At 37.5% G+C, this 19,977-nt stretch overlaps 5 protein-coding genes across 5 annotated transcripts; 2 read left to right on the plus strand and 3 right to left on the minus strand.

Annotated features, from left to right (window-relative positions):
• The first annotated feature begins 308 nt into the window (after positions 1 to 308).
• Positions 309 to 4,466, plus strand: LOC142976819 (potassium/sodium hyperpolarization-activated cyclic nucleotide-gated channel 3-like). The gene is made up of 12 exons (XM_076120388.1): positions 309 to 387; positions 452 to 647; positions 841 to 1,071; positions 1,356 to 1,530; positions 1,835 to 1,949; positions 2,168 to 2,287; positions 2,589 to 2,687; positions 2,809 to 2,882; positions 3,004 to 3,121; positions 3,446 to 3,669; positions 3,936 to 4,063; positions 4,257 to 4,466. Exons 1-12 carry the CDS (start codon positions 309 to 311, stop codon positions 4,426 to 4,428), a joined length of 1,731 nt encoding a protein of 576 aa, XP_075976503.1. The 3' UTR covers positions 4,429 to 4,466.
• A 444-nt stretch (positions 4,467 to 4,910) lies between these two features.
• kud (oligosaccharyltransferase subunit 5 kud) lies at positions 4,911 to 5,501 on the minus strand. Its single transcript, XM_076119881.1, has 2 exons — positions 5,367 to 5,501; positions 4,911 to 5,284 (listed from the first exon to the last, which is right to left on the minus strand). The coding sequence occupies exons 1-2, from the start codon at positions 5,370 to 5,372 to the stop codon at positions 5,045 to 5,047; spliced, it is 246 nt and encodes an 81-aa protein (XP_075975996.1). The 5' UTR covers positions 5,373 to 5,501; the 3' UTR covers positions 4,911 to 5,044.
• A 147-nt stretch (positions 5,502 to 5,648) lies between these two features.
• Positions 5,649 to 11,096, plus strand: LOC142976569 (uncharacterized). The gene is made up of 3 exons (XM_076120001.1): positions 5,649 to 6,923; positions 7,148 to 7,387; positions 7,640 to 11,096. Exons 1-3 carry the CDS (start codon positions 5,771 to 5,773, stop codon positions 9,652 to 9,654), a joined length of 3,408 nt encoding a protein of 1,135 aa, XP_075976116.1. The 5' UTR covers positions 5,649 to 5,770; the 3' UTR covers positions 9,655 to 11,096.
• LOC142976571 (uncharacterized) lies at positions 11,054 to 12,137 on the minus strand. The gene is given in 4 exon segments (XM_076120002.1): positions 11,054 to 11,415; positions 11,418 to 11,452; positions 11,887 to 12,012; positions 12,015 to 12,137. Coding segments are annotated over 4 exon segments (579 nt in total). The 5' UTR covers positions 12,109 to 12,137; the 3' UTR covers positions 11,054 to 11,091.
• A 769-nt stretch (positions 12,138 to 12,906) lies between these two features.
• On the minus strand, positions 12,907 to 19,826 carry LOC142976585 (uncharacterized). The gene is made up of 7 exons (XM_076120016.1): positions 19,314 to 19,826; positions 18,788 to 18,912; positions 18,177 to 18,309; positions 16,901 to 17,065; positions 16,467 to 16,634; positions 15,564 to 16,352; positions 12,907 to 15,335 (listed from the first exon to the last, which is right to left on the minus strand). The coding sequence occupies exons 1-7, from the start codon at positions 19,627 to 19,629 to the stop codon at positions 15,325 to 15,327; spliced, it is 1,707 nt and encodes a 568-aa protein (XP_075976131.1). The 5' UTR covers positions 19,630 to 19,826; the 3' UTR covers positions 12,907 to 15,324.
• Positions 19,827 to 19,977: the final 151 nt, after the last annotated feature.

Below are 19,977 nucleotides of genomic sequence, written 5' to 3' on the forward strand. Positions count from 1 at the left end.
AGTAGCCTAATTTTACTCATTACCTAACCTACCTCCTGTTTTTTACCACAGAGATTACAACCGCATCGATACTCTTTACGCTACAAAATAATTAATCTGTCACCGACTTTAATCATTAATGTCTAAATAATATTGGTTATGATTCAACCTAACAGCAAGATCTATAAATCTTTTAAAAACTATTTTTAACAAGGATTATTTGTCGATATAGAAAGGATTAATAATGATGCTCAGAAAACATCGCTGTTCTTTGGACCTCGGTAAGAATTCAATACCTGAATCAAAGACAGCAGTATTTATGGAGCAGTATGCCCTGGCATGACATAACTTTTAAGGGAACTTTCTATAGCATCTTCATGCGCAGTCCTAGTCAGGCAGCATCAGCAGGTTGGTATAATTAAGTTTAAATCTATGCAGTGTTTTTATGCAAACTCGTTTTTTATTCCCCAAGGTTCTGATAGCATGCTCCCCGTGAAAACAACGGTGTGGGGTAAAATAATGCGAGGACTTCAGAAGATGTTGCAGATATCGTTGTATCACCCACAAACACTCGACTATTTCCGGAGCTACTCGGCCGTTGTCGCCGAACGACAACGAGACCTACTGGAGGAAGGTAGTCTCGTGATTCATCCTCTTAGTTTGCTGAGGTAAGGATGGTACATTTATTCCCATGGATTTTCTACTGCAGCTGTAAAAATACATCTAATTTAAAACAACTAGGTACTTAAAGGCAACGAACTTTACAAAGAACTCCAAGAAAGCCTAGAAAACAACTAGGTCTAATAAATTTTACCTCACTGCAATAAATATTTCAGATTAATTATTTAGTTTTTCTCACAGTATAATTTGGAAATCGTTCATGATCCTGGTGAACCTGGCGCACATGACGTTCTTCCCGTTCCGGCTGTTCTTCGTGCTGCAGCCGCTGGAGGAGGTGTCTCTGCACGTGTACGACACTCGGTTCCTGCCCATACACATACTGTGCTTGCTCGACGTCATCATGAACTTTAACATCGGATACACGGAGATACATTACTCCGCTATTGTCCTTGATAGAAAATCAATTGCTAGGTAAATTCTTACTGCTGTGATTCTTTACTCCTATCGATTACCGGCAACCGGCTAGCTGTCGAGAAATTTACATGAAAATCTGTTTAGGGCCTCTACCTGGCTCCGTAAGAACTATTTTGGCGGTACGTTTTAAATGTCAAACTCTCGATACTCGAGAGTACCGACCGCACAGGATCGTGCTACCGCTATTTACTTTAAATACACTTTTATTGACAGTGCAGGTGTCGCAAACACAAGATATCTGCAAAATGCATCCTTAACCTCGATATATGTGTTTCTTTCAGGCGTTATCTTTTAAGTTCATTTTTCTGGGATCTGCTGACGTCCACGCCCTTCGCCTACACGATGCTATACATGGAGGTATACTCCCCCCGGCTCATCCTCGCCGCACACTGCATACCGTTACTCCGCGCCGCCAAGATCTGCAGCGTTTCTGCAAGCCTCAAGACTTTTATTAAGGTGCACACGCATTCATTCTTGTGCATAATGAAAAAAACTAAATATACCAACTCTAACCACTGAATTCAGTTAAAAATTACATATTCGATTCACCTACTCTATTGTGTCTGGCGAAAGCATTGTCTTTGTATTCTCTATAAAAAAGCCTTATAATTCATTTTATTACATCCGGGACATAAATTAACTAACATGCCTAAAAAAAGGTGGACAGGTTTATAACGACTAATTTCAACATTTTAGTAAGTAGTAACAACATAAGTAGGTATAATACCTTTACTCAATAGAACGGTTGTTTCCTGCGCAGTTGTTCAGCAGGTCGTACATTGTGCAAGGAGTGATTATAACGGCGGTGGTGGTGGTGCTGACTGCTCACTGGTGCGCCTGCCTCATGTATCTGCCGCCCGTGCTGACATACTACTGTTAGTTCCAACTTCCATTTTACTTTACCGATCATTAATAAATTAACAAAGAGACCAAAGAATATGCATATTTGAAATACTATTTCTTTTACGCTGCACTTACATACGTAAAGATATGGAATTTGTTTTGTTTTCTGATGATGATGTTTGCCGGTTTATGTAAAACTGTTCCCTAAGTAAAAAGATACTGTTCATTAGTGTACTTATTTCATGTCCAGGGACCGGCGCAATTCCCCCTGACTACAACTACTACCTGAACAAAACAAGGAATTTGCTGAACCACAGCATCCGTTCACGATACACCAAAGCAATCGTCATCGTTGTCTCTGCATTCTTCGGTAAAAAAACGTTTTAAATACTTTAGTATATTCTCTACTCAAGTAGTTAAAAGCCCCTCAGACACCGCACACGAATTGATTCAACGTTAAAAATACCAACTCATAGAGTTTCAAAAATTGCTTTTGGAAGAAAACGAAGTTAGCTTAGCGTTTAAAATTGATTTCGTAGAGAAACATTTGCAGCTATCCGAAGATTGTATTCCTTTCCTATAACTTTGATGTAGTAAACTAGGTAGGTACCTATTAATCTGAAATTAAACTTTTCTATGTAGCAGATGATTAGATTAAAATTAACTTGCAGGCACGGGGTTCTCGATGTTCCACTCGGTGCTGCCGGACGAGTTGTTGATCCATTCCTTAATTATTGTTTATGCTAAAACGTGCATGGTGTTTACTCTGGGTTCGTAACTTATTCTCAGTTAGATATTATTTTACTTTTTGACGACAGTTTAGGTAAAGTGTTTATGTATTTATCAAAATAATTTAAAAACAAATTGATGTTAATTAAAATATGCTCTCAGTTTTCAGTGTCAAAGCATATTTGACGACTTATGATTCAACAACGCGATACTACGCTCTTATGAATCAAGTAGAGGTAAGATCTGATCACCCTTGATTTCGCCCTAAAATTTATATTTTATTGAGTGAAGTGAGTGAACTACAAAAAAACTTATCATCTTTAACACGGTTATTTAGCTTATTCATCATTTTGACAGGAATACATGAAATACCGCCAGTTCCCTGTGGCTTTGAAGAAAAGGATGCGAGCATTCTATGAGTACAGATACCAGAAGAATTACTTCAAAGGACAAGCTGATCTTGACAGCCTCTCGGGTTATTAGTTATTTTGAATTATTTGAAAGCTGACCAATCGTCCTAGTATGTTTTCACGAGTATGTACCTAGCCTTCAATCCTGTCTTGGAATACCAGTGCGTAAGGTAGGTAGTAGGTACCCTCTCTACCTTCAAACGTTGCCTAGCTTGACAAGGTAAGGATTGGGCTAACGGCTAAATAAAGAATAAATACAGTAAATACTAATTATTCAGTAAATACTCACCAAAATCATTACTACAAGTCGCACTATCAAAAGTAATATCATTTTCTACAAACGTTTCCTGAGGAGAACTCCAACCAACTTCATAAAAAATCTTCCTTAGAGGAGCTTCGTGACGAAGTCCGACTGCACACGAGCCGCTCCCTCATTCACAAGGTGAAGCTGTTCGAGGACATTCCGGCGAGCGTGGTGGGCACTGTGCTCGGCTGCCTGCGCTCCGAGGTGTTCCTGGCCAATGACCTGGTCGTGGCCGCCGGGGAGTTCGGCGACTGCATGTACTTCATTGCTACTGGCACCGTGGCTGTGTACTCTTTGAAAGGAGTAGAGGTATCATAACATGCCTTAACAACTTTTATTCATTGGGAACAATCAACCAAAGTAAAGTTTTATAAGGTTTGATGCATCGTCCAAAGCCAAATTCCGAAGCACTGGAAAGTATATTTTAATTGCTAGTAAAGAAGACACTCACATTTTTGGACTTACTTATCTATTTAACAAGCTTGTTTCAAGTGTATTTAGTATTGCCATTCTATTGGAACGACACTGTTCAAGATCGATAAATTATCGACCTGCTTAATATTTCACGTTAACAGGTGTGTCACCTTGAGGACGGCGCCCACTTCGGTGAGGTAGCGCTGCTCATGAAGGACAGTAAGCGAGCGGCCACCGTGGTGGCTGTCGAGAACACACAGATGTACAGACTAGACGCCGATGACTTTAAGTACGTTATTGCAAACTCTCAAACTTTATTGTGTACCTTTCTGTACATAAGTCCTATTATTACCTTTCTATTTTAGGTACCTATTTGTTTTTCTTTTCGTGTACCTACATATGTATAGTATCTTAAAAATAGTATCTAAATGGTAAAGTAACTAAGCTGGTTCGTAATGAAATGTGCTATTTGTATCCAACAGGCGTTACATCCTCACGTACCCAATGCTATATGAGCGCATCGAAACGCTGGCGTCGCGGCGAATGAACGAGATAGTCCTCGTGGATGACACGTTCCGCCATGAGAAAGAGAGGAATCTGTCTATACATAGCAGTCAGCAAGATGTCACGCCGCTTCCTCATATGCCAACATAGAATTCGTCATAAGTCTCTGCCATTTTCAATATTGATGAGATAAGTTGTAAGAACAAAGAAAATGTATAAGAACTATCTGGTGCATCTACTTGAAGTCCCTAAGATAAAGATCGTTGCATATGGGAGTTTGTTTAGTTTAATTTAATTTTTATTTAGTTTTAAGTTAGTATGCAACAAAATATTTACTTTAATTTACTAGGAGTAATTGAATAATAACTTTTTTTTGTTTACTTTGTTATTTACCTACAGTAACATAACTGAGAATATATCAGTGTTTTTGTCCCAACATCTATGCATTTTTATTTAATGTGACTTCTCTCTAGCTAAGAATAGGCAGACTGAACTGTAGGTGAATGCAATAATTTACCTACTATAATTAGAAGGTACTGCAATAGATTTATCGTATGTACTAAGCATTGTAATAAGAGTTGATGCTAATACTGTTATTGATTAGAAAAGTATTTGAAATAAAAGACATGGAATTTATAAAATAAACTCATTCTTTCTTAAATATAAAGTTTAATACAAACAAACATTTGGTCAAAGAGAACGGACCTCAGTGGCAGCCACACACGGAATGCTATACATAGCTTATCAACTAACTAGTTACAAGTTATCAGACATAGATGCCGACCCACAGTAGCAAAAATAATATTCCGAATCCTGAGAAAAGCGCGGCGACCAGTGACAACAGCAGCTCTTTGAACAGATCCCTTGATAGTTTGGTGCTAGTTACTTCGTATACAAAGAACCAAGCCGTGAAAAATATACCGATGCCCAGCAACAGTAATGTGAGATGTGGGAAAACTGCCGGGTTGATTGGAGACGTGTAGCGAACCATTGACTCGATTTCCAGCTGAAATTATAACAGGAAACCATCAGCTTTTGTTCATATAACAACTACAAACATAGATCAACAAGTATATCACTTTACTCACACTCATTTTTGCAGTTTTTCTTGTACTTTTTGATAAGAAATATTACACGATGCTAAACACTGACATCAATGGGATACGTCAGTATTTTAGCCGGCCGTAGACAAAATATAAACGTCACAATAGCTAGTTGGCCATAGAGATATCGAGTAATCAAAGCGGCAAATATAGCATCGTATAATCGACTAAATTTTATATAACGCGATGTTGCCATAAGTCAATAAATTTACATGCTTAAATTATTGCATTTTTATTTCTAGTGCTATGGAACGTGACGACGTAATGGCCTTCAATGTTTACAGCTGTTTTTGTAAAGGCATTGTTTATTTCATTTTGTTCAGCAAGATAATTTGGTAATGATTTACTATGAATTGAGTTAATTTAAAGATTTTGTAGTAGTTTAAGCTATGTCTGGTCAGCGCTTTATCATGAATGTGAACAGAATGATGAATCAAAGTACAAGTGAAATAAAGCCTCCTCCAAAGGAAAAGGTCATGTCTTATGAAGAAAAATCAGTTGGATCGACTCCATTCTTCAAATGCGAAGCATGCCCATACATGGCAATGGCCGAAGACGACATTAAATTCCACTTATTCACGGTACACCCAGATCTAGCCAAGAGCAACGGTCTCGCAGATAATATTCAGATAACTTGCCCTGGCTGCACGAGCATATTCGACGCTGAAGAAACCCTCCGAAATCATTTACGCAATCACCACAAAATGGGCATAAAAGATATAAAAAAGATGATAAAAAGTCTAGTACAGATAGCTCTCAAAAACGCAAAATTAAAGAAAGACAATACCAAAAATGAACCACCACCTGCAGCTCCTCAGAGACAAGAGATACCTGATATAAAAATACCACAAGTGATAGAAATAGTCCCCGATGTTGTAAATGCCAACAGTGATCTGCCAAAAGGAGTAGCATTCATCTCAGTAGATGAGCTGCACAAGATGAGTACACCAAACTTTGAGAAGGTTGATCCTAAAGAGATAATCCAGGAAGCCAGCATCAACATAGTATATACCAATGATATGTCTACACAGTATGTGTGTAGTGTGTCTGAAGCTAATGCCTCCAAACCTCCTTGTAATGTTATTCAGGTGTCTAGTGTCACTCCTGACTTAATATCGTCGATACAGCCTCGTATCACAGCACTAGAGGCTAAGCTGTCACCATCACAAGTCAGGGATAAGGAACCAACACACATTCCACTTATATGTTCACCGGAGCAGCTTAAAGAGGAGGTTGAGGCAAAAAGGCCAATGGAAGGTCGGAAGACAGGGAGAATGTGCTTAGTAGATGGATGTAGAGTAGTATTTAGAGAAGATAAGAGTCTTATGTACCATAGGAAATGTCACCAGAATGGTAAACTAACATGTGCCGAGTGCTCCAATGTGTATCCCACTGTAGAAGCCCTACACATGCACTTGTGGAAGATCCACATGGTGGATATAGAGCTACCGACCTGTGATATCTGTGGCTTTAAAACATATAATAGCTATAGACTACGAAATTGTCATATGAAGTGTCATAGAAAGACTAAAGCTCATATATGTAAGTATAATTTTAGTTACAATATTATCTCTTTTAAAAAGGTATTTATTACTTCTGAATGGTCTTAGCTTCCCAGACAAGCTTAGACCATTCAGAAGAAATAATGCTAAATAAATACAATAACGAACATAAATTGACAAAGTTTATTCCCCCTATAATAATTTCAACTCAATTGTTACTTGCCTTCTTGGACAAATTACTGAAATGACTATTATTTCTTGTAGGTCCTATATGCTCAAAGGCATTCAAGACTTCGAACCAGCTATCAAAGCACAAGCAGATCCATAAGTCTGGCAACACTCCGGTGCAGTGCCCCAACTGTCTCCGCGAGCTGCGCAATGAACAGAGACTAAAGATCCACATAGCCGAGGTCCATGACAAAGTGAAGCAGTTCAAGTGCTCACAGTGTGACTACACCAGCACTAGGAAAGAACAACTGAAAATGCACATGAGGTCACATACTGGTATGTATTTAATATTTGTCCTTGAGGGGTGTTCACTGACTCCACGGCAGAATAAGCATATGGTCTGCTCTCTTCTCTCTTTTCTTTCTCAGTTACACATCTGCATAGTTAAGCTTCCGTTCACTTGCATCAGTTTTAGTGAAAGACTGTTGCATTATTTCAGAATATTCGTGTTTCTGTAATACACCATTTTGCTAATTTGTAAGTGGACATTTCTAGGCTTAGTTAACCAAGACCAAACTCTATCCACAGGTGACAAACCGTACGCGTGTGACGTGTGCGAGTACAGGTCAGGTGACCACAACGCGCTGCGCCGCCACAAGAAACAACATTCCAAGGAAAACGTGTACAAATGTAAACATTGTCCATACAAGACCATACAGTCCACCGTGTTCGCCACGCACATGATCACCAAACATCCCAGCGTCAACACAGACATACACCGCTGCACCTACTGCCCCTTCAAGACTGTCAACAAAGACAAGTACATGTTACATCTCACCACGCACTCCGACAAGGAAGGCATACAACTACTCATAGACATGTGTAAGAACAAGCCCAACAAACCTAGTTGGACCATCCCTAGCAAGACTGAGAAGAATTCTGAAGATCCCAGCATTAGTAGTACAGAAAATGATGAGACTTCACCAAAGGCTGTTAATGATATACCTATAGAGGTATACGACTGTGATAGTCTGTCAGAAGGCATGCCGCAGGAGCACTCGAAGGTGTACTGCACGACGTCGAGTAATGACAACCCACAGTCCGAGTTCAATAACCTCGTGATGGTGACAGACCTCAGTAAAGACGACAACAACTCGGACTGCCTCATCTCGGAGAGCTCCAACGACACGATGATGGAGCGTCACCAGTACACTCCTCAACATCCCCTACTCACATACGACGCCAATCAGTCCGCTCTTCACGAGTTCCTCCACACTCCCGCCTCCATGGAACAGAGCTTACTACAGAATAGTAACGTGAACTCATTATCGTCCAATCACTGTCCGATACCGAACAGTATAAGTAACAATATTATGAACAACTTCCCTATAAGACTGCCTTCAGTACCGCAAGTGTCTCTGTGCAACAACATCACTCTCAAACCCGTGGACAAAATATCTATACCTACTCCTAAAGTGACTGGTCCGATCATCAAACCGACACAGATACTGCCTGTGCTCTCGTTAAGTAATTCTCCAGTAAATATGCAGGAACCCGAGGGCGTGCCGAGGAAGAAACCTAAAATATCTGTGAAAAGTAATCTCATACTAAAGGGACCCGACCAAGTGAATATGTTCCATTCTCAACAGAAGATGGCGTTCCGTAGACTGGAGAACAACGAGAGATATGGACTCGGCGGTCCCGTCACCTTCAATAACTTGATAACGACGCAGTTCATGCAGCTGCAGCCGGAGCCGACGTTGAGCGAGTCTCCCAACAACATAATGCCGTACCCTCAGGAGCCGATGTTGGCAGACGCAGCAACTACACCTGTAGATAACGAAATGAACGATAACCCTCAAATATTCTCGTTCAATCAACAAATGAACGTGAACACAATGACAATGTTGCCGCCTCCTGAGAAGTTACCGAGCACTGATCCCAGCTACATCAAGTTAGAAGCCACGATCAAACAGAACACACAATCACCGAGTTTGGAGAGAATGTGTAACGCGAACTTGCTCAACAATCCAGCGATAAACAGAGAATATAAGGCGTCACCGCCCTTGGAAGATATTCACAAAAATATGAACGAAATAAAGAATGAGGTGAAATCATATCAGTTCTACAACATACCCATGACGAACGCCGCCGCCAACCAGCCCATCATAGACCAGTACTTAATAGATAATATTATAGGAGAGAAGTACTCCGGTCTCATGGATTTATCTGGAGTGGTTCTTCAAGAGATATCTGACCAGCAGAACGACGTCATAGAAATAGACGATAACTCCGACGACAACAAACTCTTGCCGCGTTTAGACATGTTCTTTCCCCTCGAGTCTGCGTATCCGATGCACAACGACTTCCATTTCTTAGATAATGATATACCACTGAATGGTATGGGTACTGACAGTGAGGTCGTCAACAGAATGGTGGACGTGCCACATTTAAACCAGAAGGAAGTGCACGAGGCTTCAAGTGAAGGCTCAATGAACGATCTCCCTTGTATACAAGGTCTAATGGACCCTGTGATGAATACTACTGCTAGACCTACTACTAATAAAATCAATGTGAAGAACATTGAGCTCATGAAGAACTGATAATTATCGTGATTGTTTTGTTAAGTTTCCACAGCAGCCCCTAATATGAAATCATTCTAAACTAATTGTTATGTAATCTAGTCAAATCTAATGTAATATCACCAATATAGCTAATTTCTTGATAAATGAATTTAGCGCTGCCGAGAACTGCTTTCGTCTATAATACTGATCCTATCTTAAATTAAGGTAACAATATGAAGGAGACATACAAAATCTATAGTCAAATAGAGTATGGTAAATCGATCACAAATTCTATTTCCTCATGAAATTAAAAAACTGCCCTAAATCATATATTTTATCGAACTCGATATTGCTTAACGTGTTCGTCCTATTATTATTATTTGCTGAGCGATATTCACTCGCAATATAAACTATTTGTATAGGAAAAATATATTGGAACTTTAGGTGATATTGTATCGAATGTAAATTGTACTATATCATCAATGTATCATGTTTGTAAATAAGTGTAATTTGTACATATTGCTGAACAAATAATGTTAATCATTTAATTGTTATGCCCTTGTTCCTAAACGTTGTATGATGGTATTATAAATATATAGATACTTATATACGCGTATGTTTTCATCATGGATTTAGCTAGTAACATAGTGAGCTTGAAGAAATATAATTACTTCATTGTAATATTATAATTTAAATCACTTATATGTTTTCCTTAATCGCACATAATATAAGAACTGTCTTACCCCCGGTTTCTGAATACATTTAGCCGTAGTTTATCTATTCAATAGCTTTTTTTTGCATGAGTCATAACGCTATTGAATAGATAACTGCCGCTAAATGTACCTCAGAAACCGGGGGTTATTTACTAATAAACGTCGTATAAGTTCTGATTAGTTATACAGTGTTTTGTCACTTTCAATCAATTTTGAAACTGTATAGGAATGAACAAGACACATATTACACTCGACACTAATTAGAGCTTACTTTATTAGTAAGACAGAATAGTAAAAACGCAGGCCAATGGATTAAAATAGTTGCTAGAAATAGGCAGATCATTAATAGATAGGTGATTTTTCAATATCACTCTTACTGAGTTTATAACAGGGTACGAAATGAAATGAGCGTTGTTGTAATCAGATTGTGAACAAGGGTGTAAGCGTTGCTTGAACATATTTTTAATAGAGATTGCTATGTAAATAGGTCCTTATTCAAAATGTGGTCAAGCTTAGCTGTCTGCGCAAAAAGGGCAAGGCGAAGATATATTGTTATATATAGCACATGATATTCATAATGTAGCTAAATATTTCTGTTATGTATTCAATGCAAAACATCGTCTTGAAAAATAGTTAAGTTTATAGTAAATACTTTTTGGTTAGTAAATAAATCTTCTGCCTCGTCATATTGCGCAGACGGAATAAAATATTATTTTCAAAAGACTGTTACTTGTAAATATAATATTTATTAAATGGAATGTGTTTATACATTATCTTTTTTATACACTACTATAAAGTCCCCGCTGTTCCTGATTTCTTGGGACTTGTACAGCACCCAGTCGTCAGTGACGTCATTGAAAGGTAAGGGGTCTGTGTGGACCCCTTTTTCATGGGGTCCAATAATTATCATGACATTTCCTGCAAAATGCCGCAAATATTCCTCAAAAGCTTTCCTATTGTTGAAATAACAGAACAAGAGAGCAGTGTTGTCATTTCTTTGTAAAATGTTGATGGTGTCCTTGTCTAACTCTTCAGGAGTGAAGTGGAGAGGTATAAAGGTGGGCGGGGCGTATTTACAGCGCCACCACACGCCCCGTCTACTTCGATACCCGATACTGGGATACCTAGAAAGCAAAAGCGATTATTTAGCATTAGTAAATTTTTACCAACACTGCCTTCTCCAGAGCATGCAAGACAAGTGTGTAGGTACATTTAGTTACTAATTTATTGCTTTCAGAAAAGTCATATAACATTTCAATCCTAATAATCGGTAATCGAAACTGGGACTCCGTAAGCGACACCTACACAACTGTTATGGCCACCTAAGTAGTTTGTCATTCAACAGTGCGTTGAGAGGTCGTGGGTTCGATCCCCACACGGAACAAATATTTGTGCGATCCATAAATAGTTCTTTCGTGTCTGGTTGTGCTTTGTATCCGTTATTTGTAAGTTTGTAAAAGTTCCCGCGACACAATAGCAATTATTAAAGCGGGAGTTGACTATAAAAAAAAAGAAAAAAATAATTGTCTTTTTAATTGACATAAAAAAACACTAATACCTGTAGCTTGAGTTATCATCCACTCTAGTAATCCACTGCCGCAACCAACACTAATAATCTTATCACAACCAAGTTCCACCACGGATTCTTTCACAAAGTCAAAGTTGTCTTCACTAGGGTACACAACACCTTGTTCCTCTCCGGGTGGTCGTGGTACAGGTGGACGATCTCCTTCCACTTGTTGTCGCGGTACAAGTCGGTGATACTCGCCACGATGTCCATGACTGCTGAGTGCTGCTCTGACACTGACTTACATAATGCCTTACGTGATTTATTGTACACGGTTTACAGATACGAATTTAAAAATATAGTAGTAGGTATAGAAGTAATAATAATAATAGAAGTACTGAGCCAAACTATTAGCAGCTATTCTTCATTAAATATATTTCATAGTTAGGCTGAGAAACCACGGCGTGATCGTTATACATACAAAATATACCGCCCGAATATAAGTATTCTACATTTTGAAATCGCTTAAAAATTCCATGAATTGAAAACCGCTTTATGAGTTGGTTATAGATAAACTAAAAATACAAGTTCACAAAATGTGTAGTTACAAGAGAGAGATGGGAGATATTGCCTGTTCATTTCATTGATATATAACTCTAGTTCGTCAGATAGATCTAGTGTTTTCAAGTGATTTATTTCAGACAGGCGGAATCGATAGATGCTGTAACAAAATAAATTGATGTTTATATTTAGACATAATTGGAAGGAATTGCGAAAAGCAGGCGTAGTTCGCGACTTTTCATGCATAGGCATTTTGTTCGTGATTTTGATTAACTTCTCTATAATAAGAATTCCCACCTTTTTTTTTCGACAACTTGTACATATTTTATGAAGTTTCAGTCAAATTATTAAATATATTGTAACTAAAACATTATATAAATAAGCAGGAAGTTCGCCCCTGTGCATTTCCCTAATACTTTTAAGAAAAAATTGGCTGCAACCCAAGAAAATTGTTTCTGGCAGCAAATACAGGTAGCGATTAGTACCGGCCAAATAAATAAAACTCACTAATCGTCTGAATCCATTTATTTGTATCAAGTTCATTACAAACAATTACATAAAATATTAGCAAAATACACAAAACCAATAAAATACGCATTTCATGTGAAGAATTAATCCATGTTATTTGAAAAATAAGTTTTGACATAAGGTTCAAAATGGTGCATGTATACTTCGCTCATAACTTGATAAAAAAAACTTTTTTTTTATTATGGCAAGTGACTTAATTTATGCATGCCTGTATCAGTCATACAATGTTTAAATACAACCCCTTATCTTATTCCTTGCATCGAACCATATTTACCATTTAAAATATGATAAGAAGATAAAAATTATAAGTTAATGAGCAAAGATGCTAATTACTGCCAGGCAGAATAAGTGGACAAGTTTAAATAACACAGAGCTCATGCTCCTTTGAAAATTACAAAAATGTATGATAATTTTCCTTGCAACGACGTCCACAAATAATTCCACCCTAATCGTTGTAACATTGCATAAAGGTTTGTTGTTGTACCGAGCGCGCGCACAGCCCGCACCGCTCGCAATAATGTTAAACATCAACTTAAAATACGTGAGATCAGCTTACATCAGAGATCATGATCTTCAGTCGACATTATAAAAACTAATTATTTCTCATTACAATCTGAAATCGATACCACTATCACATGGCGTTACAACCTGCGTCTGTCCAGCGACTATTAATAAAACAAGTGATATAAGTATAACTTTGAAATCGGGCATTCATTTAAGTTTTTAATTTTTACTTTGCGTCAATCTGATGGCCCAATATGCTTGGCACTAGTGATTTTATGAATATTAACTCAACTGGACTGACTATCGAAAAAGTTTGACGTAGTCAATTGTAAATTTATACTTGTTACCCCTTTAGTGTCCAATATAATTATTATTAAACAAAGTTTGTGTTTGTTTTTAACATAGGCCAGTGCTTTCATGGCGTTGTAACGCGCTAGAATCGTTTGACCGACCACGCTACAGATATGAGCATTTTATACATATTATTAGAATTATAATCATCAATAATATAATCCTTACAACAGTCTTTTCCAACACCCACAATTTTGATATTTTTACAAAATAGTTATACGCAACAAGATAATTAGAGAAATAATTTGAAAAACTACCCACATCCACAATCAGTCTAGAGCCCCTGTCTTATTTCCATCGAATTTTGTTTTAAAACTGAGATCAGAATTAAAAATATTTGGTCCTTCGCGCCCTCCCCTCCGTTCCAATTTAAATTTATCAATTTGGATAACATTTTAAAATCTCGAATACACATAAAATATGGATATAATGAAATAAAAGTCACAGCTAATGATTACTTCTTACAACTAACGCGTCTTGGACGCTCTTACGAACTAATGTTAGTAAATATTATTGACTGGTTAGAGCTTGCTCACCGACACGGTTTACTGCTAGTAGGACACGTCGTGACGTCACACTGATTACTGCTTCACCAAGTACACGTTTACATCTCACTCACAATTACTATACACAAGAACCAGAAGAGGGATAATATAATAAATATGTAATACGACTAATGCATATTGAAAGTGGCGAAACAAGCTGCTATATAAATATTTATATCAAAAAGTTTAATATGAAGAAGTTTGAAATAGACACTGAAATAACTATTTGTAACTTTTAGGAGTAGATGCAAGTTGTACATAGTTATATTTTATACATGCAGTATACGAAGAGCAAGATTGATTATAATGAATGCAATCATCGTGTTTGCTTAACAAACTCTTTAAAAACAAGTTCCTTAATATATAGTTTGTTATTTAGCTATGTAAAGGTTCCAGTCTTCTAGTTGAGACTAAGACAACAATATTATAATATGCGACAGTGTAAACAGGAAGAATTGGTATTGCCATACTACAATATAACATTGAGATAGAAACATACATCATTCAATAAAACAGACATTATTCATTACTTGTTAAGGTTCATTGTCGTTTGTAACACTATATACACTAATAAGATTGTTGACAACACTAGTGTAAGTTATAAACACTAAGTACGATACCTGTGCTTAGGTTACATGACTATGAGGATAGATGAAGTCATAAATACATTTAGCATTTATTATTTAAAGGAGGAGTTACATTTTATTAGACATTTTCAAACCCTACTTAACCTTAATGGTATCTAGTTCATTGCAACATTCACTGAATGGCAGTATAGTCGTTTTGGAAAAATATATCTATGAATAAACAGCGATATGAAAAATATTTTGTATAGCATTTATAAATCGATACTTCATTTTAGTTGATTTAGTATTCATCCAGCAAACATTTGTAAAACAGATTTGTTACAATATAATATATGCATTAAATACATATAAAATTAATTATTTATATAATACAGTACCTTCCCTGTTCAATCTTATACACCTCAGCCTTTCGTTTACTTCAAATCTGTAATAAGAAAACATTTAAAATTAATCTACCATATTCTACAAGAACACCACTGGTCCCACATTACTACCTTGAAGAACACTTCAAGATACATCAGAAAATAGAATATCATAAACAGAAATAAATTACATACATATACATCTCATTAGGTCAATTTTGTTACATAGTCAATTTAATCAAATTTCTCAAATTATTGTAAAGACGTAATGACTACCAATTTTTACTTACCAATAGAAACTGACTGTTTGATCTTCCTACGCCAGTGAATCCCTGCACCAGAGTCAGTGTTCGTCTCCTCACCATCCCGCTTGTCTTGATCACCATACAATATCTTCTCATACACTGTCTTTTTGTCCTTCGCCGGAGTTCCGAACTCCAGATTATTCAAATGTGTCTGTTCCTCCAACTCAATCATTTTTCTTACATCTATCGGTGGCAGTGGTATTATTGAAGCTTTTCTTATCTTGTGTACATACTCGCACTCCTCCTTAGGACTCGAAGGTTTCACCTCTATAGAAGGCTTCTTGTTCACAATAACGCTTTGGCGCGCGTTATTAGCTACTAGAATATACGACTTATCTATCGGTGCTTCTGTAATTTTCTCAGCTTCAGCTTCCTTATTACTGTTCATTTCAACATCTATCTTTCCTTTATCTTTATCTTTCTTAGTTTTATCTGTATCTTTCTTCCCTTTCTTGCCTTCTTCTTTGTTCTTCTCTGAATCTTTTTTGCTTTTCTCAGTGTCCTTCTTGTTGCCGTTCTCGTTCAAATGTTTCTGTATGACGTCTTGCGGTAACGGCGGGAGAGGGTTCATTATCTCAAGTTTAATTTTCTCGTCCTTCTGGTAGTCGTGTTTGGGCAGGGTGTTGCCGTTAGCTATCTGTTTGAGAGCTGCCTCGTCGCACTCCACCGCGCTGGACGGCACGTAGTCGGGGTGCGTGTTGCGGATGTGACGCTCTAAGTTATCCTTCCTCCGAAATCGGCGCTTGCACACCTTGCAACGGAAGGGTTTTGAATCTGTAAGGAATGTAAAAATACAGTTATTTTTTGAGAGACAAAACTAGTTTACCACAAGCATCATTGCCACTGTCTCCACTTAGTGCGATTCCAAAATAGAGGGGTGCGTCATACCGGTGTGCACAGCGGCGTGTCGGCGCATGTCCTTGTTGGAGTGGAAGGCCTGCGGACAGCGCGGACACTGGTGCGGGCGCCGAGCACCGCCGCGCCCGCCGCGCCCCGCACACGTGCCGCGGGCACACGCCGCCCAGCCGCTCCAACCACCACATGGACATTTCTTATCTACAGGAAAAATTAGGTACATTTTAAAATTGACATATTCGACTTAATTATGTTAGCAGTTATCACTTTTGTAGACGTTTGTATGATTTTAATAAGTCGAGAAAAACACTATTAATTTTATCTATGCAGCTACCGACTTTTATGTGACGTCTGTATAAGTTAAAATAGATGCCTCGACGCCGATACAATGTTTTAAACACAGGCCATTAGTCACAGATTTAAGGAAAGTTATCTGACTAAATTATTTAATCACAACTGTATCTCACCATGTTTAGCGACATGTTTCCTATAGTTAGAAGAGTCCCGGAAGCCGCGGCCGCACGTGGGGCACGAGTACGGGCGCTCCTCGGTGTGCGTGAGCCCGTGCTTGCGTAGCGACGTTAGGTTGTTGAACGCCTTGTTACACTGGCTGCATGCAAACTTCTTCTCTTCTGTAAGGAGTTCGCATATTATTTTTTATTTTTTTTGCTGATGTAATTATCTCATGACCTAATGTTAAGTGGCTACAATGATCATCGAACAATAAAAAGTAACACAATACTGTCACACCATTATGTATATATAATGGATATTTACAAATAGCAAATTAGAAGTTTTCTATGGCAAAGTTCCCCTTCGGCCGTGTATGATACCAGAGTTTGGTAACCAGTATCATACGAAGAAAAAATGATCGTTGTAGGATACTGGTATCCAAGTAAGAGGAATTTTTCGTTTTATGTAACCCAGTAACAGCTCAGGAAAATATCAAATAATTACAAGTGAATTCTTAATATCTCCTCGTATGCAACTGATGATGTCATGTGCATTGATATATTTCCGCGTTGCCTGTAGTCCAAAATTAGTAATGAAATTGAATTTATCATTACGAAGAGAGGAGGAAGACCACTATTGAGTGATGGTCGCAAGCACCGCAGGAAAAAACCTTACTCAAACGAATCTACCTTTTGGCTTTGCCACAATATTAATTATAGACGTACAGTGAGTGTTACTCTAAATGTTAAAAATGAAGTCGTAAAAATCAAAACTCATGAACTATTTCCTTGTTTCCTTGTATGTTTTCAATAAAGCGAGGGTTTACAATAAGCGTCGGTACAGAATCCGATCCGATGGCTTTTACTCGGATAAAAGAGGACAATATTATAACCAGAAGTGGAAAATGACATAACCAGATAGGGTTCTCATCTCAGTATTGAGTTGAGAAACTACCCTATTACTTATCACAGTTTTGCCGAGTTGGTTTTATAGGCAGAATGTTGTATTCCTTACTGGATACTGGTTACCAAACATAATGAAGGGTATCAGAAAAATAATAAATCCTATTACTTGGATACCAGTATCCTACAACAATCATTTTTTCTTCGTATGATACTGGTTACCAAACTCTGGTATCATACACGGCCGAAGGGCAAAGTTCAGTATCTTAAAATAGAATTGGGATCACAGTATTATAATTATGTTCACAGACCTCCCAATAGTAAGGTCATATTTGGTGGGGCGGCATTTTACCAGTCAGGTTAAATATATGTTGATGTTGTGACTTACTAGTATGTTTGAGTTTATGTCGCTGTAGTTTGGACATCTGGAAGAAGCTGTCGCCGCATATCTCGCACGAGTACGTGCGCTCGTTGCGGTGCACGCGCATGTGGTACTTGTAGTGGGACTGCGTTGCAAAGCTCTGACAAATATAAAGTATCTGATAAGTAATGTACTTTAAAGTTTAGACCAATACAATTTAGCTATCAAGTGATTTAAACTTTTTTGACGATATAATAGTAGCCCAAGTTTGATTCTCCAAGACTCTAAATACATGTAAAATTGTTTAGCACTGATTATGAACTATCGCATTGTAGTTCTATGAAGTATGTAATAATTAAATGCTTTAAATTATAAACAAAAAGAGATACAATGGTTGCCTTAAAAAGGAAGATTCCAGTTCCATCTGCGGTCTGCATGCAAGTGGCTTTGTTTCTGGGGTTTAGTGCCAGCCTACTCATGATACCTATTTAGGCTACAAATTGTATGTATGTCAATCAATAATTTAATTATAGGCTAAATTATTTACACTGACGTCACAAATGATTGACAATAGTATTCCGCAAGACAGTATAATGGGTTTTAAATTAACACTTGTCAGCTAAGCTGATTTCCCTCACCTTATTGCAGTCAGGGCACTGGTAAGGCTTCCTCTGCCCATTACAATATGCATGGTATGCCACCTGACTGCGGGCATGGAACTTCTTGTTGCATACTGTGCACACATAGCATTTACCATTTGCATCTAAAACAATATAATGTCAAACAATGTTAGCATAAATATTATATTATTATACCCATTGTGTAAGCAGGGATCAAAGAACACAACCTGTAATGTATAAAGATATTGACATTTACCAACATGCATTGCAACATTAAAATTTAGATAAGAACTGATAAGAAATGCAATAATATCCTCAAACAATTTATCTACAAAATGGATGAAATGACTTTATCTGGGATCTTTACCTACTCTAATACTAAAATAACTTTGTATTACTTGTTATTGTACTGTTGTATCTATAATCTACAATCATAATAAGGAAGTAGAACACTTATATAGATTGTTTACACACAATAACAACGCGTTGTATGTAAACACTAAACACTCCAATAAGATTGTCACATCAACATCATAAAACTCACCTGTTTCTATCTTAATGTGAGCTGTCTCCAACTTCTTTTTCTTGATGATGAAGTCTCCGTATGTCTCAACCTGAGTATCCTTATCGTCGAACGACTTCTCCGTGGCGACGTCCGTCTGAGCCGGCTCCCCGTTTTCACCTTGATCCTCTTGCAAACTGCTTTCGAACTTCGGAGTCAGGCAAGCTAGACACCCAGACTTTTCTAACAACAAACACCCCATACACTTTACGTGACCACAACTCTCTGTCACCAGCCTGTTAGTCGTCGAGTTTACAGGATTCTTGTTTTGACAAATCACACAAACTTGCGAATTCATATTGTTAACATAGATGTTTGAGGTTATACGAATTATAATGATAAGGATTAAACAGTAATATAAATTTCACAACATGTTGTATACAGCATCTATTTTCAATAATAACAGGTCTCTGCAGTAATTGTCACATTATAAAAACACAAAATAACAAACTTCCATTTTTGCGGAGTACAAACGCTAAAAGTGAGTGCGTTCATAAGTTTATACAAAACAAGTAACGAATTATTTTTTATTCGGATTTAATATTTCACGAATTTATAGTAATTATATAATATTACTTTTAAAATTGACTTAAACATATATCGCTCTACTAATATATTTGATATTTATAACCCCATTATATAATCG

Source organism: Anticarsia gemmatalis, chromosome 11, assembly GCF_050436995.1.
Source record: "Anticarsia gemmatalis isolate Benzon Research Colony breed Stoneville strain chromosome 11, ilAntGemm2 primary, whole genome shotgun sequence".
Lineage (NCBI taxonomy): Eukaryota > Metazoa > Arthropoda > Insecta > Lepidoptera > Erebidae > Anticarsia > Anticarsia gemmatalis.